Source organism: Epinephelus moara, chromosome 9 (genome assembly GCF_006386435.1).
Source record: "Epinephelus moara isolate mb chromosome 9, YSFRI_EMoa_1.0, whole genome shotgun sequence".
Lineage (NCBI taxonomy): Eukaryota > Metazoa > Chordata > Actinopteri > Perciformes > Serranidae > Epinephelus > Epinephelus moara.
In genome coordinates this window covers 31669046-31684917 of record NC_065514.1, presented here as the reverse complement: position 1 = coordinate 31684917, position 15872 = coordinate 31669046, and the positions used below count along the sequence as shown (strand labels likewise).

The 15872-nt window shown below is 39.8% G+C and overlaps 1 protein-coding gene across 1 annotated transcript; it reads left to right on the top strand.

The window, feature by feature from the left end:
* The first annotated feature begins 8560 nt into the window (after positions 1 to 8560).
* On the top strand, positions 8561 to 14849 carry LOC126395146 (betaine--homocysteine S-methyltransferase 1-like). Its single transcript, XM_050052362.1, has 8 exons — positions 8561 to 8685; positions 8966 to 9098; positions 9212 to 9324; positions 9516 to 9707; positions 11176 to 11323; positions 13900 to 14082; positions 14201 to 14429; positions 14520 to 14849. Exons 1-8 carry the CDS (start codon positions 8665 to 8667, stop codon positions 14698 to 14700), a joined length of 1200 nt encoding a protein of 399 aa, XP_049908319.1. The 5' UTR covers positions 8561 to 8664; the 3' UTR covers positions 14701 to 14849.
* The last annotated feature ends 1023 nt before the right edge of the window (positions 14850 to 15872 follow it).

The window sequence follows — 15872 nt, the reverse complement described above, 5'->3', positions numbered from 1 at the left end:
GACGGGTTAACACTTTCAGCGCCAAAACTCCAAATGTAGGTCACGGGGCCCCTGAGAAAACATCTGTGAATGGCCTCAGTATATAAAGTGAGTGAAGGGTGATTGGGACAGTTTATGGAGTTCTGGCTTATGTAAACTTTCTTACCGTAAATTTTACATAAAAAACAGTCCAACACATTATAACTATACTGAATATGTTCTATATTTTTGAGGAGGAAGGAAGGTTATGTGATACTACAATTAACTTAACTGTGAACTGAACAATAAAACATTTTTGGTAACAATTGGGTGATTCGGACAGGACTTTTGATTGATTAAGAAAACATAGCATTGATTTGTTCCTTGTTTATAAGGCTGGAAGGGGTGGCTCAAATGGTTAATGGGCTACTACATACATTTTCATTACTGTTTCCAACTATCTTTGTTTTTTGTGAAAAGTGAAATAATTTTCCCTTTTTGTGCTAGAGCTTTGATTGACCAGAGAAATCAGGCCCGACCCAATCTAAACCGGCATAGTTTTGAACCGAACCCTGTCAGCAGCTTTGGAACAGAGCTTTATTAAAACCCTAATTTCCACTTTTAAAAAAAGCATATTTATCAGCTAAAGTCAACTTAAGTCTTTTCAGTGCGTTAACAGACATTTTTGAGATTGAATGCACTCGTTAACGGCCATTCTGAGCACCAGAGCGTATTCTGGGTGCTGTTGGAATACCCTTCAATTTCTCAGAGCACTGCAGCAGAAGCTCTGGGCACTCTGTAAAATGAGATGGAGAGAGCAGCAGCAGAGCACCAAGCACAACGGAGAAGAAAAGTTGTTGTTGTGTTGGTTAATTCATACTGAAATAAGAAAATTTTCATATATCCAACCTGCTTCAAGTCAGGGGGGAATGTTAAGTAATCATGGGTCAGGCCCAATCGGGTTCAAGCAGAAAATCAAAGCTGACAAAATGGTTGGAAACCACTGGTTTAATCTTTCATCTTATTATGCTTTTCCTTATTTTATGCCATATAAATAATATTACAATATCAGATGCTCATATTAAATATGGCTAAAATTTCAAACAATGAGGTAAACGTATGTACATGTAATTCTTGAGCAAAAACCTCAGGCCACTCTGAATACTCTATTATCAATGTTTTGTTTTCTATTTTCAACACAAGCTGATGTCAGCAGTGATGGATCTCTTCATATGGCCATGTGCTCCAGGCATGCAACCCAAGTATTTACAGTACATAGCTTACATGTAGCTATGCTAACGTCAGCAAAACATGTAGGCTGATCTTGGTTGCCAATGTTATTAATTCCTCCCCTAGTCAGATTATATTCCAGCAGGAACATGTCTAGTTGTGAGTTTGGTTGTGAAGATTGGTGATTTTTCACAGTTAGAGTCATTTCCGGCTGCAACGAGAGTGCAGAGACCCAAGAGTGCACATACGGAGGAAAGACCCAGAAATGCTGATCAGTCAGGACAGACAGAGTATTTCAGAGTGTAAACGTATATTTAGGCAGACAGTATGAAAAAAGTTTTTTTTGTACATTAAAGTATGTAAATGTTCTAGTAGACACCTGAAAATGAACCTGAAAATGAGCATAAAAGGTCCTCTTTAATCTTTATTGTTTTTTTAATGTAAAAAAGCACAATATTTCCCTCTGAATTATCATAGAGTAAGTGTGAAATAATGTAAATGGAAATACTGAAGTACCTCCAAACTAAAGGGAAACTCAGGGATTACCAAAGTCATTAGGATTCATCCTCTGGGCACCATGAATTTATGTAAAAGATTTCATGGTAATATATCCAATATTTATGTTTCCATCTGGACCGCAGACAGACTGACAGACCAACATCGCTTTACCCTGAGCCATGCAGCTGGCAGGGCTAAAAATGCAGACCAGCAAAAACACACAAACAGAATCAGGTCAATGCAACAGTGCAGATTAATACTGATGCCAAGTTTTCTGTTGGTTTTCCAGTTATTTGTGTCTGGGTTATTTAACTTGTGTCAAATGTCAACAACAGTCAGAAGAACTGATCCAGTTGATCTATCCACAGACACATTTATCTCTGAATGGTCCTTGAGCCCTTTATTGCAAAACATTGCCCTCTACCCCACCTGGAACAGCTGCAACAGGTTTGAACTGGGTGTTTATCTTCACAGCTGGTTTATCTAAACACTGAAATGCAGAAACGAACTAGTATTAACTAATTTGAAGTGATCTGAATATTTAACAGTTTATCATACTGGCTGGGTTTACTGGCAATAAAGCAAACTCAAGGTTGATTAGTTAGTAAGAGTGTATTAGCAAACACTGTGTACTAGACTTAACTATTTAAGTTACACAACAACGTGAAGTATATAGGTTGCCACTATCTCCGTGGGACTGCAACATGCTGGACTGTTTGTTTCTGAGCATGTGCCAAGGAAAAATTCCTACATTTGTTTGTCCTCAATAAAAGTTTTTACTTTGATGGTTTCATTTTCAGATTACGCTTTTGCATTTTTAGCAATGCAAGCCACATGACTCCAGGGGGTGGCCATGTCAGTCTGTTGGGTGGTTCACCATTTTGGTCCAGACTAAATTTATCTCAACAACTATTGTATGTATTGCCATGAAATTTCATGCAGACATTCATGTTCAACAGAGGATGAATCCTAGTGGCTTTGGTGATCCCCTCACTGGTCCTCCTGCGTCTTCATGAGGTTCACCTTTCTGTTTTTTACCACCTGTTTTCTGCTCCGTTTGTTAGTTTGTCGGCAGGATTACAGAAAAAAATATTGCCCTGATTTTCATGAAACTTGGTGGAAGGGTGTAGCAAAGGAAGAACCCACTACATTTTGGAGCAGCAATGAATCATGATGCAGATACACAAGTTGTTGGTCACTTGTGTTAACATTGCGAGATAGGGCATTTGGTAACCGCAGATGTCTGCACTTTTACTGAAACTGCCATTAAAAATGGTTAAAATTAAGTTAATGTTCTCCAGAGAATGGCTTTCATATAGTGTCATCATCAGGTCAAAATTATTTTTTCAAAATTATTTTTGACCTGATGGTGGCACTACATTTAAATATGCTGGTGTTTACTGTATTTGCTTGTGTTTCCTCACTTTGAAGTATTTTATTTCCTAAATGCTTGGCATGTGCCCTCAAATTGATGATGTTTTCTTCATTTGCTCGTGTTTTGTCAATTTGCATACTTCTTCTTAAGTTGCAGCGTGTTGATTAGTGTGTGACACACACAGTAAATATAAATGTCCACAGCAAATGTGGCATCTATACAGTATGTACGTCACAGAATATCATGTTATATTGCTGCACATGGCGTTCTTTCTAAGATAAAGAGAGATATAGGGTAAAGGGGATGGTCCTAAAAATCATCCTGTCATTATCCTGGGTTTTTGTTTGTGTTTGTTTCCTGTTTTAAACTGAAAGTTACTCTCCTCTTGTGTCATGTCTGATTTTACTTCCTCCCTTTGTGTGTCTTCCTGTCTGTTTTCCCCCTCACCTTTGTTACATTAGTTAGTAAGACCTTAAAACTTACTTTTTAGTTTAGCATTCTCTTAATCTTTTTAATTATTTTGAAAATGTATTTTTAACTTTAATCAGCCCCCTTCTATTTTCTATATTATCTTTTCCTTATATTGCCTTTTATCCATTTTATTGCTTCATTTTTTCTTGTAGTATTTTGTTGTATTGTTGCACCTTGTATTGCCATTTTGCACCATATAAATAAATAAAGGTTATTATTATCATAATTATGATTTATACCTTTCAGAATTCATAGATTGGTACAATTTTATAAAATGATTTCAGTAAAAGATATAGGCGCACTCACACTGACCAAGAGTGCTATCTTCTCAATCCTTAAGACTCACTTAAATTTCCCTTTAGTAATAAATTAAGTTTCAACTCAGAAACAAAGTTTTCAGTGTGTGTTTTGAAAGGTATGTTCTGATCAATAATAATATCAAAATATTTATATGCTGTGATCATTTCAATTTCAACCCCTTGAGCAGTTGAGATCTCAGGAAGATTAGATGTAATCATCTTGCCATTTGGAAATTGCAGTAATTTGGATTTGTCTGCATTTCATACCAATTTATGTTGAGTTAAATGAACAACATCAAAGGCAGACTGCAATTCTAGAATTTTTTACTCCTGAAGGGCATGAGCATAACTGTATCATCCGCATAAAAAAAATGGAATGCAGCATTTGATATATTACAACAAAGATTATTTACATATATAGAGACCAGCAGTGGTCCTTGTATGAATCCCTGGGGTACGCCTTTAGTTTGTAACAAGGAGGAATGAAGAGGAAGACCCAACAAACTGGACACATTCTGTTCTGACAGGTAATTTGAAAACTAAAAGTCTTGGACAGTTCAATTAAAAGAGTCTCACAATATTTTTTATGGCTCAGCCTAAATTATTTCCATTCACCACTTTGATAGAAGCAGTTGTTGTGTGTCATGTTTTCTAAAGCAGCAGCTGCAGCTTGGCAGGTGTCTCGCCTTGTTGTCACGTCATCCACTGTCCTCTCAACCTACTGATGACAAAAGTAGCACTTTAGAAATGTTGATATGAGACGTATGAAACACACAAGTGAAATGTATCTTTTCCGTAATGCCAGCATTTTCTTCTTTAAACTGGTCTGTTAAAGCAGTTAAGAATGGCAGATTTTTTTACGATCCAAAATTTCTAAACATCATTTAAGTTAGTAACAGTTTAAGAAAAGGTAGAAATTTGATTTAGCTTTTTTGATAAAAGAGGTAAAACGATTTCAGGGCTGTTCAGTCAGTCAGCCTGGAATTTGCATTTTCTGGCCCTAGCCAAGGCAACATCCCTTTCTTAGACAGCTGAGGGGAAAACCAAGATTGCCTCCGCCTTTTACTCTAAAATTGGCAGAAGGACATGTTTATTTATGATTTTAGTCAACGGGAAGCCTGGGAACCAGAAGAATGTGAGAGCTCTTGCAGATGCTTAAAATTTGTAATTTGGTCTGGTGATGTCAGGCTAATCAATGATCATCAGTTATGATGATTCTCCCAGAAATAAGAACACTATAATTGTGGGCTAATTCAAGCAGCCCCACAGTGTTTCTCTGACTAAGTTTGACGTTTGTCTTCAGTCTAACACAACACTGGTTGCCTGGACTCAGTCTGCTATGTTGATCTTGGCTGGATAACCACAGAGTGTCATCACCATAGCAATCTGGACTGAGAGTGTGTCTGTGCTGAATACAAGAAATTGTGTTTCTCTACTTTTCTATGTAGTTGTTTCCACTAAAGATTTACTCTGGGTACAATATTGTCTGTGGATGTATTATTGTGGTAATCTCTCTTCATAGTGGTGGTGGTGGTAATTGTTTTTGCATGATTGGAAGAGGACGAGACCCAAATACCCAAAAAGAGATGCAAAGGTACGGCAAAAAGACACAAAATTACTACAAAAAGACACAAAATTACAAAGAGGTGCAAAACAACAATAACAAAAAAGAGGCAAAATCACTACCACAAAGTCTGTATATCTTGTTCCTGTATGGGAGAGATGGTGAGGCCTTTTGCCTATCTGTGCCCAGGGGCCCATTTCAAGATTCAAGATTTCTTTATTTGCCCTGAGGGAATTTGTCTTGGACAAAAAGACTGCCACATAAATTTACATGCATAGTGCAAAAATGGTCAGTGCTTAGTATATACAAGTACATTCAAATACAGAGGCGTGGTGTGCCCTGGTCAGAATTTCTTTTACCATGAATACTTATGTTAGTAGAAAATAAACTGATCTCCAAAGGGCATGAAACTTGCTTTTCAACATTTTACGCTAGATTGGTGTATTTTTTTGTTTTGTTTTGTACAATTTTATAGTGAAAAATAAGGAGCACCATGCAAAGGTTTGGGCACCCCAAGACATTTGAGATATCAGTACACTTTAACCAGGGTCTCAGACCTTAATTAGCTTGTTAAGGTTCTGGCTTGTTCACAGTCATCGTTAGGAAAGGTCAGGTGATGCAAATTTCTGTCAGAGTGCTTCTTGTCCCAACAATCAGCAGCCATGGGCTCCTCTGCCTAGCACTCTGAAAACTAAAATAATTGATGCCCACAAAGCAGGAGAAGGCTATAAGAAGATAGCAAAGTGTTTTCAGGTATCTGTGTCCTCAGCTCATAATGTAATTAAGAAATCGCAGCTAACAGGAACTGTGAAGGTCAAGTTGAGGTCTGGAAGACCAAGAAAACTTTCAGAGAGAGCTGCTCATAGGATGGTTAGAAAGGCAAATCAAAACCACTGTTTGACTGCAAAAGACCTGCAGAAAGATTTTTGTGAACTGTTCTACTGTGCAAAACTATCCTGATGCTTTTTGGAAATAAGTCCTGTGGACTGATGAATTTAAAATTGGATGGAATAAGCAAAGGTATGTTTGGAGACAAAAGTGTGCAGAAGTTCATGAAAAGAACACCTGTTTAACTGTTAAACACAGAGATGGATCTATCATGCTTTGGGCTTGTGTTGCAGCCAGTGGCAAGAGGAACATTTCACAGGTAGAAGGAAGAATGGATTCAATTACATTCCAATAAATTCTGTAAGCAAACATCACACCATCTGTAAAAAAGCTGAAGATGAAGAGAGGATGTCTTCTACAACAGAAAAGTAATCCCAAACACACCTTGAAATCCACAATGCACTACCTCAGGAGGTGCAAGCTGAAGGTTTCGCCATGGCCCTCACAGTCCCCCGACCTAAACATCATTAAAATCTATGGATATACCTCCAAAGAGCAGTGCATGCAAGACAACCCAAGAATCTCACAGAACTATAAGTCTTTTGTAGGAAGAATGGGTGAAACCCCCGAAACAAGAATTGAAAGACTCTTAGCTGGTTACAAAAATTGTTTAGAAGCTGTGATACTTGCCAAAGGAGGCACTGCTAAGGACTGACCATGCAGGGTGCCTAGACCTTTGCTTCAGGCCCTTTTCCCTTTTTGGTATATTGAAACTGTTAAAGCTTGAAATAAAAAAAATAGCTTTGCATAAGATATGGAAGAAATATGTCATCTTTAACTTTTTTTGCCTTTTGGAAATCAGGTCATGTTTTTCTTGCTCTGCTATACAGTACACAGAATTTTGACCAGGTGTGCCCAACTTTTGCATGCAACATGCAACACCGCCCCTCATGTTACACCCTCCTTTTGTCCTGAGTTTAGGAGATTCACTGATAAAGGGGAGAAAGAGTTTTTAAACCTATTCTCCTCCTGGAATTATTGGGACCCTATGGTGTCTCCATGACGGGAGCAGTTCATATTCTGAATACAGGATATGTGAGGGATAATTTCCCTAGTTTTAACTATAGTCTTTTCAAAGAGCATTTGGAGAGTGGACGCTCCCTTACCCTGATCACTTTCATTGCTGTGTGGACTAGACCGTTTGTAATTTAAATTTAACTGATAAATTACGAAACCAAGCTGAAATTCCGCAACATAACATACTCTCTGTCAGAGCATGATAAAATAAAGTCATTACCCTCTGTTCAACCCCAAACACCCTGAGTCTGTGAAAAAAGTAAAGTCTTAAGGTCCACCCATGCTCCTTCTCCCTCGTGAAAAAAAAAAAAATCCAGATGCTATGAATATGCAAGCATTTGTTGCTTCAAAAGCTGAACTGCTGCACTCAGGATGTCTCCTCCCTCACTGGAAGGTCCATTCTCAGTGCTTTGTGCACTGGAGGTTTCAAATTTCCCCACCACACTTGTGCAAGTTGCATAACTAGCCCACAATTGGCTCCATGATAGTAGCGAGGTCTCAAAATCCTGCCCATACTGTTCTGTACACTGTGTCTTAAACAAAAAGGAACTTTCCATCTTCAGCAGATGAATGTGAAAACAGCCTTCTAGTGTCAAACTGCACATACATCATTCTGCACAGTTAAGCTTGAACATCCAAGGGAAGTATAAGCAACAAACATTTTTGGGGACAAAAATCATGCCAAACTAATTAGATTGTCATTGTATCAATGCATCGTTATCACATTAATCCTACAGTACATGTCTGCAAATCAGGGCTTGTAATACTGTACCGTAGCTCCTTCACCACTTTTCTGGTTTTGGGATCCATCCAGAAAAGATTTTATCTTCACAGTTCTCCTTGACACCTAAAGTATTACGGCTGCATTAATATATATATATATATTTTCATATTTTCAGAACATTTCAGAACAACTTAAATGTACTCATCTCTTTAACATTTGCATCTTTACGGCATCTGTGTTTTGCATTTATTTATGTAAAAAAAAAAAAGGCAATTAAACCTGATTATGCTTTGGTTCACGTGAGTTAAATTCTTTGAAGTTTTCAGCTGATAATCATCCATCCTGTCCTCCACTGCTAAAGCACTAAATCTTCATATTGATTCATTTCACATAATATCATAAGAGCACGAGGGCTGCATTGCTGCTATTTCAGGGACAATTTGTTGTCTTGTGCAAACTTGCCAAAAATAAAGGAAAAAAAGATGAGCTATGTAGAATGTAGGCGGTTCTTATAGTGACATCAGCGGTACCACACGCCTCTTGGATTATAAATTCAGCATGGTTGCTTCCTCAAGGTCCTCTCCAAACTCAGAAAGACTCTGTAACTGAGAAGAGTGGGCCGGTCACTGCTGCAATAATCATGGCACCAGGAGCAAAGAAGGTGAGTAAATAATTTGTCTCTTAACCGTTTGTTTTAAATTTCACTTGTTGCATGGTTCAAGTTTACATTTTCGGTTGCGCAATTTTTTTGCAAAGGAAGTGGTTTTACGCATAAACAAAAGGAAGTTGTTAGAAGATACTACTAACAGATTCAGATTACGTTATTAAATACTCGTAGGTAGATTTGTTTTGCAGTTTTTGGATAGACTTCCAGACTGTGACAATCCTGCTTTTGCAAACTGAGCTTTTCTTTGCTTCTTTCACGCTTTCATATAACGCAGGGGATTTTGGAGCGTCTGGATGCAGGAGAGATCGTTATCGGGGACGGAGGCTTTGTCTTTGCCCTTGAGAAGAGAGGTTACGTGAAAGCAGGACCCTGGACACCTGAGGCTGCAGCCGAGTACCCTGAAGCAGGTAGGCTACCACAACTTTGCTTCCTTTTGCTTGGTGTATGCCGTTACCGGTAGTGACTGTTTCCAAACCTGTAAATCCAGTTCCAAATGCTAACTGAAGCATCTTGTTTTCAGTGCGGCAGCTGCACAGGGAGTTCCTGAGAGCAGGCGCCGATGTTATGCAGACATTCACTTTCTACGCAAGCGATGATAAACTGGACAACAGAGGTCTCACTCAGCGCTACACTGTGAGTAGAGCTTTAATGTGTGTGTGCCTACAGCTGCTCTCAAGTCTCATCTGAAGTTATGAGGAAGGGACAGCAGCTTGGCAGCAGAGTTGGCATGACATCAGCTTCCTGCAGCAAAGAGCAGAAGCAAACACTTTGTGTTCTCTTGACATGAAAGATGCATGTAAAGTGAATTTTCTTTTGATCTGCAGGGGCAGCAGATAAATGAAGCAGCTTGTGACCTGGCCAGGGAGGTGGCCAATGAGGGTGATGCTCTGGTGGCAGGAGGAGTATCTCAGACTCCCTCTTACCTCAGCTGCAAGAGCGAGAATGACGTCAAGGCCATCTTTAAGAAACAGACTGATGTCTTTGTCAAGAAAAATGTGGACTTCTTGATTGCAGAGGTATGTAGTGAACACTGTTGGGAAATTGGGCGTGAGATTAAATTGTGTGAAAAATCTGAAAAGGCAAATGAAATTAAGAATTGTACTTCAAGCTATGGGACTCGCAAGAGCCAGATTTTAAAAATGAGCCAAGGTATCCTGAGTTTTATGCTCCAAAATCATTGCACTCTTCATTTCCCATCATGCAACATTTTCATTAGACCCTCCCTGCCTGGTAAAGACTCAAATCTCCATCATCAGGGTTACTCAGACTTTAGAGCCATTGAAGACATCATACAATTGTTTTCAGTTTTCGTAAGTACTACTATTACAAGTTAACTGTGGAGTGTCCTTTTTTTTAAAGCCAAAGAATGACACCTCATTTACCAGCTCAACGCGGCCATCACTGCCCCAAGTTGTCCGGCAAAGTGAAACACATTTCAGTCTGCATTTTTGATGTCCCCTGATTATGATAAACTGGATTAATTCACTGCTATAATACCAGCTAGTATAAGTATGTTGGGACAAGATGCATGTGTGTACCATTCCTGACCTAAAAAAACAAACCCCTGCTGTGCTCAATGCTGATTGACAGCACGTGATGTTTAATAGCAGACTTGGTTTAACCTGCAATAACTGATATTGGCCACTTGGGGGCAGCAAAAACAAGCCGTAATCCCCTTCAAGCAAGAGACGAGCTAGAGTCAGACAGCTCAGCTCGTTACTGCTGTGAAAGGGTTGGCAATAAAACGTATTTGCTTTGCCATACCCTCAGCCAGTGATTTCTGACAGGGAACTAAAGCTGTGATATTGTTCTTTTCTATGCCAGACTCCATTGAGGAAAACAGTGATTTAACATTGCTTGAGCCAAGACCTGCTTTTGTACCGCTGCCTTAATCAGTTAGTCTGTGTTATGGTGTGACTTTGGCATTTGAAAGGGTTGTTTCAGAGTCACTAAAAGTTGCACAATAACTAACTGAACGAGGCAGCTCCCATGTTCCGCAAGTCAAAATGGCTGTTTTTGTCAATGGAGTCTGGTGGCATTGATGGGGAGCTGAGGCTTTTACTATTGAGTCATGTGTTTGGCCAATATTCACTCTCTCTTAGCCTTGCTTTTGATGCTAAATGCTCCATTGTGGTCACCAGCTGGTCTCTAACTGTGTCTGTCTGCTGTTTGGTGCTGAGTAGGCAGTGTACTGTTGGTTTTAAGAGCTTTTTGTTTGTAAAAACTGCTTTCTGCAGCGGAAAATAAGTGGTGAGAGTGAACCCAACAGTAAAGATGCAGGCCTTCACAATACAGTTATTTGATTCATTGTGATAATTAAAAAAAATATAGCAGCTTTAAAATGAGGTCTGACATCTTTAGCTGCCCACAGTGATCATATTTTTATACTTTATACTTCATTTGTAAGGGTATAAGAAATACACATTACATCTTAAACATGAATATTCTTGCTTATGTGGGTTTTTCTGTGTTTATTGCTTGCAGTACTTTGAGCATGTGGAAGAGGCTGAGTGGGCTGTCCAGGTTTTGAAGACCACCGGAGAGCCTGTGGCTGCCACTCTGTGTATTGGACCTGAGGGAGACCTGAACGGAGTCAGCCCTGGAGACTGTGCCGTCAAACTTGTCAGAGCTGGTACAACAAGATCTCAGTTTTTCAATCAATTGTATCAAAGGGTATTAAACATCCTGTCCCACAGTGGGTGCACAGCCTATCGCAGACATCAGTGACGCAATTTAAGCTCAGACAATCAAACAACCTCAGGATTCTTGTGATCTTGTGGCTATAAATTAAACATTTTCTAACATGTCAGCCCGAGGAGGGCTAGGTCTGACGACACAAAACTGGGACCACCATGAGCAGAATGTTTGACTACAGGAATGCACAGACACTGGAGACCTCTTCAAATTACAATCGGCTGCCACTTCATTAAGTACAGTACAGTCTATAGAGGCGGCAATAAATCCTGCCTTCATGAAGGCTAGGAATTTCAACAGCACCACAAAAAAGAAATTTAAATAAATGAAGGAAAAATGATCTATCCGGTGCTGTGGTTTCATTATACAGAGAGGTGTTTCTGTCATTAAGCCTGCCCTCGTTGATTTAAACAGGGTGGACTTACAATGTGAGGAAACTATTTGCACTTAACGAGGTACTACAGAAATTGTATGCAGTAAGGCTTTGGACTTTAAAAAAACAAAACAAGTTTTATCTGACTGACTCTGGCGCCATCGAGTGGAAGCAGTGATGGACTGGCCATCTGGCATTTGGGCAAATGCCAGAACGGCTGCATGGCCCTGGGGCCGCCAGCCGGCAGGCAAAAAAAAAAAAAAAAAAAAAAAAAAAAGTCTTTTCTTGGCGGCCCAAAACATTTTAATCGGCCACAATATACATATAAGTAGTAGCCTAAATATAATTTTAAATAAATATGAGTGAAATGGGGCTACCGGTAATATAAAGTGTTTTTGGTCATCAAGCATTTTCTCGAGACCTTTGAGTGATGACATTTGACATCTGACAAGTGACGAATGATGAGTAATACACTCAACATCACAACAAGAAAAGAAAATGGATCGAGGCACGAAAAGACGGATGGAGAACGGTGGAGCGGAGAAAACGAGAGAGAGAAAAAAAGGAAAGCTATGCTCGCGGAGAGTGAAAAGTATGCCAAAATATCAGATTTATTTACAAAAAAGTGTTTACCCGGCGGCGACAGACCGAGCACCTCTGCAGCAAGTGCAGCTAGCAGTACGGCCTCTGCCTCAGAGAAGAGCAAACTCCTTCGCAGCCTGCTAACTACTTAAAGGTAAGACATAATAATAATAATAATAATAATAATAATAATAATAATAACTTAATTTGTATAGCACCTTTCAAAACGGAGTTACAACGTGCTTAACAATAAAAACAATTACACAATAAATACAATTAGTACATAAAACAATAAAACATCAAATAATTTAAAAACAGTTCAATTAAGAAAAGACCATACGATAAATGTGAGTCTTAAGAAGAGATTTTAAAGAAGACACTGAGAGACACATATTTATTTTTATACTCTGGCTGTGCAGTGCTCTTGTCATGTTTTGGTGAAGCTATTGTAATATGCATTGTGGCTGCTGTAACATTTATTATTGCTTATAACACATAGGGTCCTTCTTGTTTCTGTTGTAACTAGTGCTTTTGATAGAGCTATTGAAATGTGCACTGTGGCTGTGCAGTGCTCTTTTCATGTTTTGGTGAAGCTATTGTAATATGCATTGTGGTTGGTGTAAGATTTATGTTTCTGTTGTTATAATTTGGTTGTGCTGTATTCTGTCCAAGAGGGGGCGCCTATGGTTAATGGTGGAAGTAGGCTAAGCCTTTAGGATGAAGTTGTGTGGTGTTTGATTTCAGATTTTCGTGTTTTGGTAGACATAGAGCTAGTATTATTAACTGAGGTTATTAGTCTGGCCTTTGAACGTGCCTGAATTTATGGGGGTTCTGCTGCTGCCTTATTATCTTGTGTGCTGTGCATTGTTGTCTACTGTACCAGTGCGATTGTAGTGAGTTGATTTCGTGGTGTGTGTTCTGAATTTCTGCATTCTCATCATATGGTTAGCTTTCCACATGCTCCCATGCAAACCACAAATCAATTTGATCATTCATAATGACTGTGTCTGTATATCTCCTCTTCTATTGTGCATCAAGGCAGTGAGTGAGTGTGTGAGTTTCTATGGTAGTTGTGGAACACTCTGTGTCTCTGTGGCGCTCTTAAACGTTCTGCCTGTGGTAGTGTTTTTTATGTTAGTATGTGTAAAATCATCAATCATAGTACCTAGTAATATGTGGGAGGGGGGATATGAGACACTACGCCAGTTCTTTCACAAATAAGGAACTGATGATCTAAAATGATGTAAAAATGCATATTTTTTTGTAAAATAATATGAAAATTTTTCACCCCTGGCTGGCCGATGCGCCGCCATGGGGCCTCTGTGTCAAAAATACCAGGACCTCTTTTTGGTCCCAGTCCGTCACTGAGTGGAAGTAAGAACAGACACTGACAGACAAAATACATATTGCTAAAGAAAGCAACACAGAAGCTGCACCACTTGTCACCTAGGCCTGTATTTTTTTTCCTTTCACACATTTTTGCTGTCAGGATAAATGAAACATGTTTCCTGTAGCATATTTGAGCCATGATAAATGTGTGCATGTTTCATCTTTTGTAGGAGCTCAGATTGTGGGCGTCAACTGCCACTTTGACCCAGAGACCTGTGTAAAAACTGTGAGGATGATGAAGGAGGGAGTGGAGAGAGCCGGGCTGAGAGCTCACTACATGAGCCAACCACTGGCTTACCACACTCCTGACTGCAACCGCCAGGGTTTCATTGATCTGCCAGAGTTCCCCTTCAGTAAATATACACCCTCAAGACTGATGTTAAATCATACTGTTTAATGTGTCAATCTAAATCAATCATCTCAGTCGCTGACATGGAAGACAGTAAATTACAACTGTGTGTTCTTTAACAGGTCTGGAGCCGAGAATCCTGACCAGATGGGACATGCAGAAATATGCCCGGGAAGCCTACAATGTTGGTATCCGTTACATCGGAGGCTGCTGCGGATTTGAACCCTATCACACCCGTGCCCTGGCTGAGGAGCTGGCAACTGAGAGGGGTTTCCTGCCTGCTGGCTCTGAGAAGCATGGCAACTGGGGCAGTGGTCTGGAGATGCACACCAAGCCTTGGGTCAGAGCGAGGTATTGTAGAGATTTCTTTCTTTAATTTTTTCCTTGTTTTCCCTCCGATTAGCCCGGTGTGGTTTTAAGTAAAGGTATTCCTCTCTGTAGGGCCCGTCGTGACTACTGGGAGAAGCTGAAGCCTGCCTCTGGCCGTCCCTTCTGCCCTGCGATGGCCAAACCCGATGGCTGGGGTGTCACCAAAGGCCACGCTGACCTGATGCAGCAGAAGGAGGCCACCTCCCAGGAGCAGCTGAGGGCTCTCTTCGACAAGGCCAACAAATGCTATTGAGCCAAATTACCAGCAAGATTAACCTTGGAGTCGGGAGCATATCAATGTTTCCAGGGTTCTATGTTTCCCACTTAACCCTGCAAAAAAGCTTCTATGTTCCCCTCTTACACAAAAAAGGTCCTATGTTTCCCGGGTTCTATGTTGCCTGCTCAACCAAGCGGTACGCTACCTAGTAGGTACGACCCTGAGGAAATTGAACTACATCTGTGTTTGGAGAGCATTTTGACACATTTGACTGCAAAAATGGCTTTTGCAAACATTTCAATTTCAAGCTCAGATAGTGAAAGTGAGACTGACACATTTCCTGTGAAGAAGTGCGATGAACTCTCCAGCAACTCCACCAGCTATCTGGTCTGGGATTTTATTGGAGAGGGAGCTTTTGGCAAGGTTGCCAGGTGTATTAATTTAAGCACCGATGACATAGTGGCAGTAAAGATCCTCAAAGAAGGTGACAGTCATGGCAGAGAATTGAAAGCAATTGAAAAAATCAGTGCTCTTGACCCCGACAAAAATAACTTTGTGAGATTCATTGAAAGTTTTAAGTTCAACAACGTCTCGTGTCTGGCCTTTGAGATGCTGGACAAGAGCCTTTTGGATATGGTTTGTGAGCGCAGCTTGTGTGTTAATGAAATTCGCCCTGTGACCCACCAGATGCTTGTAGCATTGAAAGCCTTGGCAGACATTTTTCACACAGATGTGAAACCTGACTGTTGGAGCTATTTATTTGTTGTTAGTATTTAGTTGTTTCGCTAATAATTAATATTATTTGATTATTCTACATATTTGATTTCGTTATGATTATGTTTGCTAGTATTTTGTTTTGTTAATTATTCATTTAGTTAGTTGTTTCTTGTTTAGTATTTGTTCACTATTTCATTTCGTTTTGGGCATACTGTGGGCACCAAAGTTTATATATGTAGGAAAGCAGGTAGGCGACCAGAATGCACCTGGGTGGGCATATGGTTTTTTACCAGAGCGGGAGAGGCTTGCAGGGATTTCTTTGTTCTTTGTTTGCTTGCTTGTTTTTGGTTGAATAAACCACTGGAAACGCAGAAACTCTGCATGGACAATGACTTTCTTTTGCCTGCGTACACTACATGCCCATGGTACAGCAGTGGTCCATTGTTTTTGTTTGACACAAGTTTGATATGGATTACTCTTTTAAACAAACG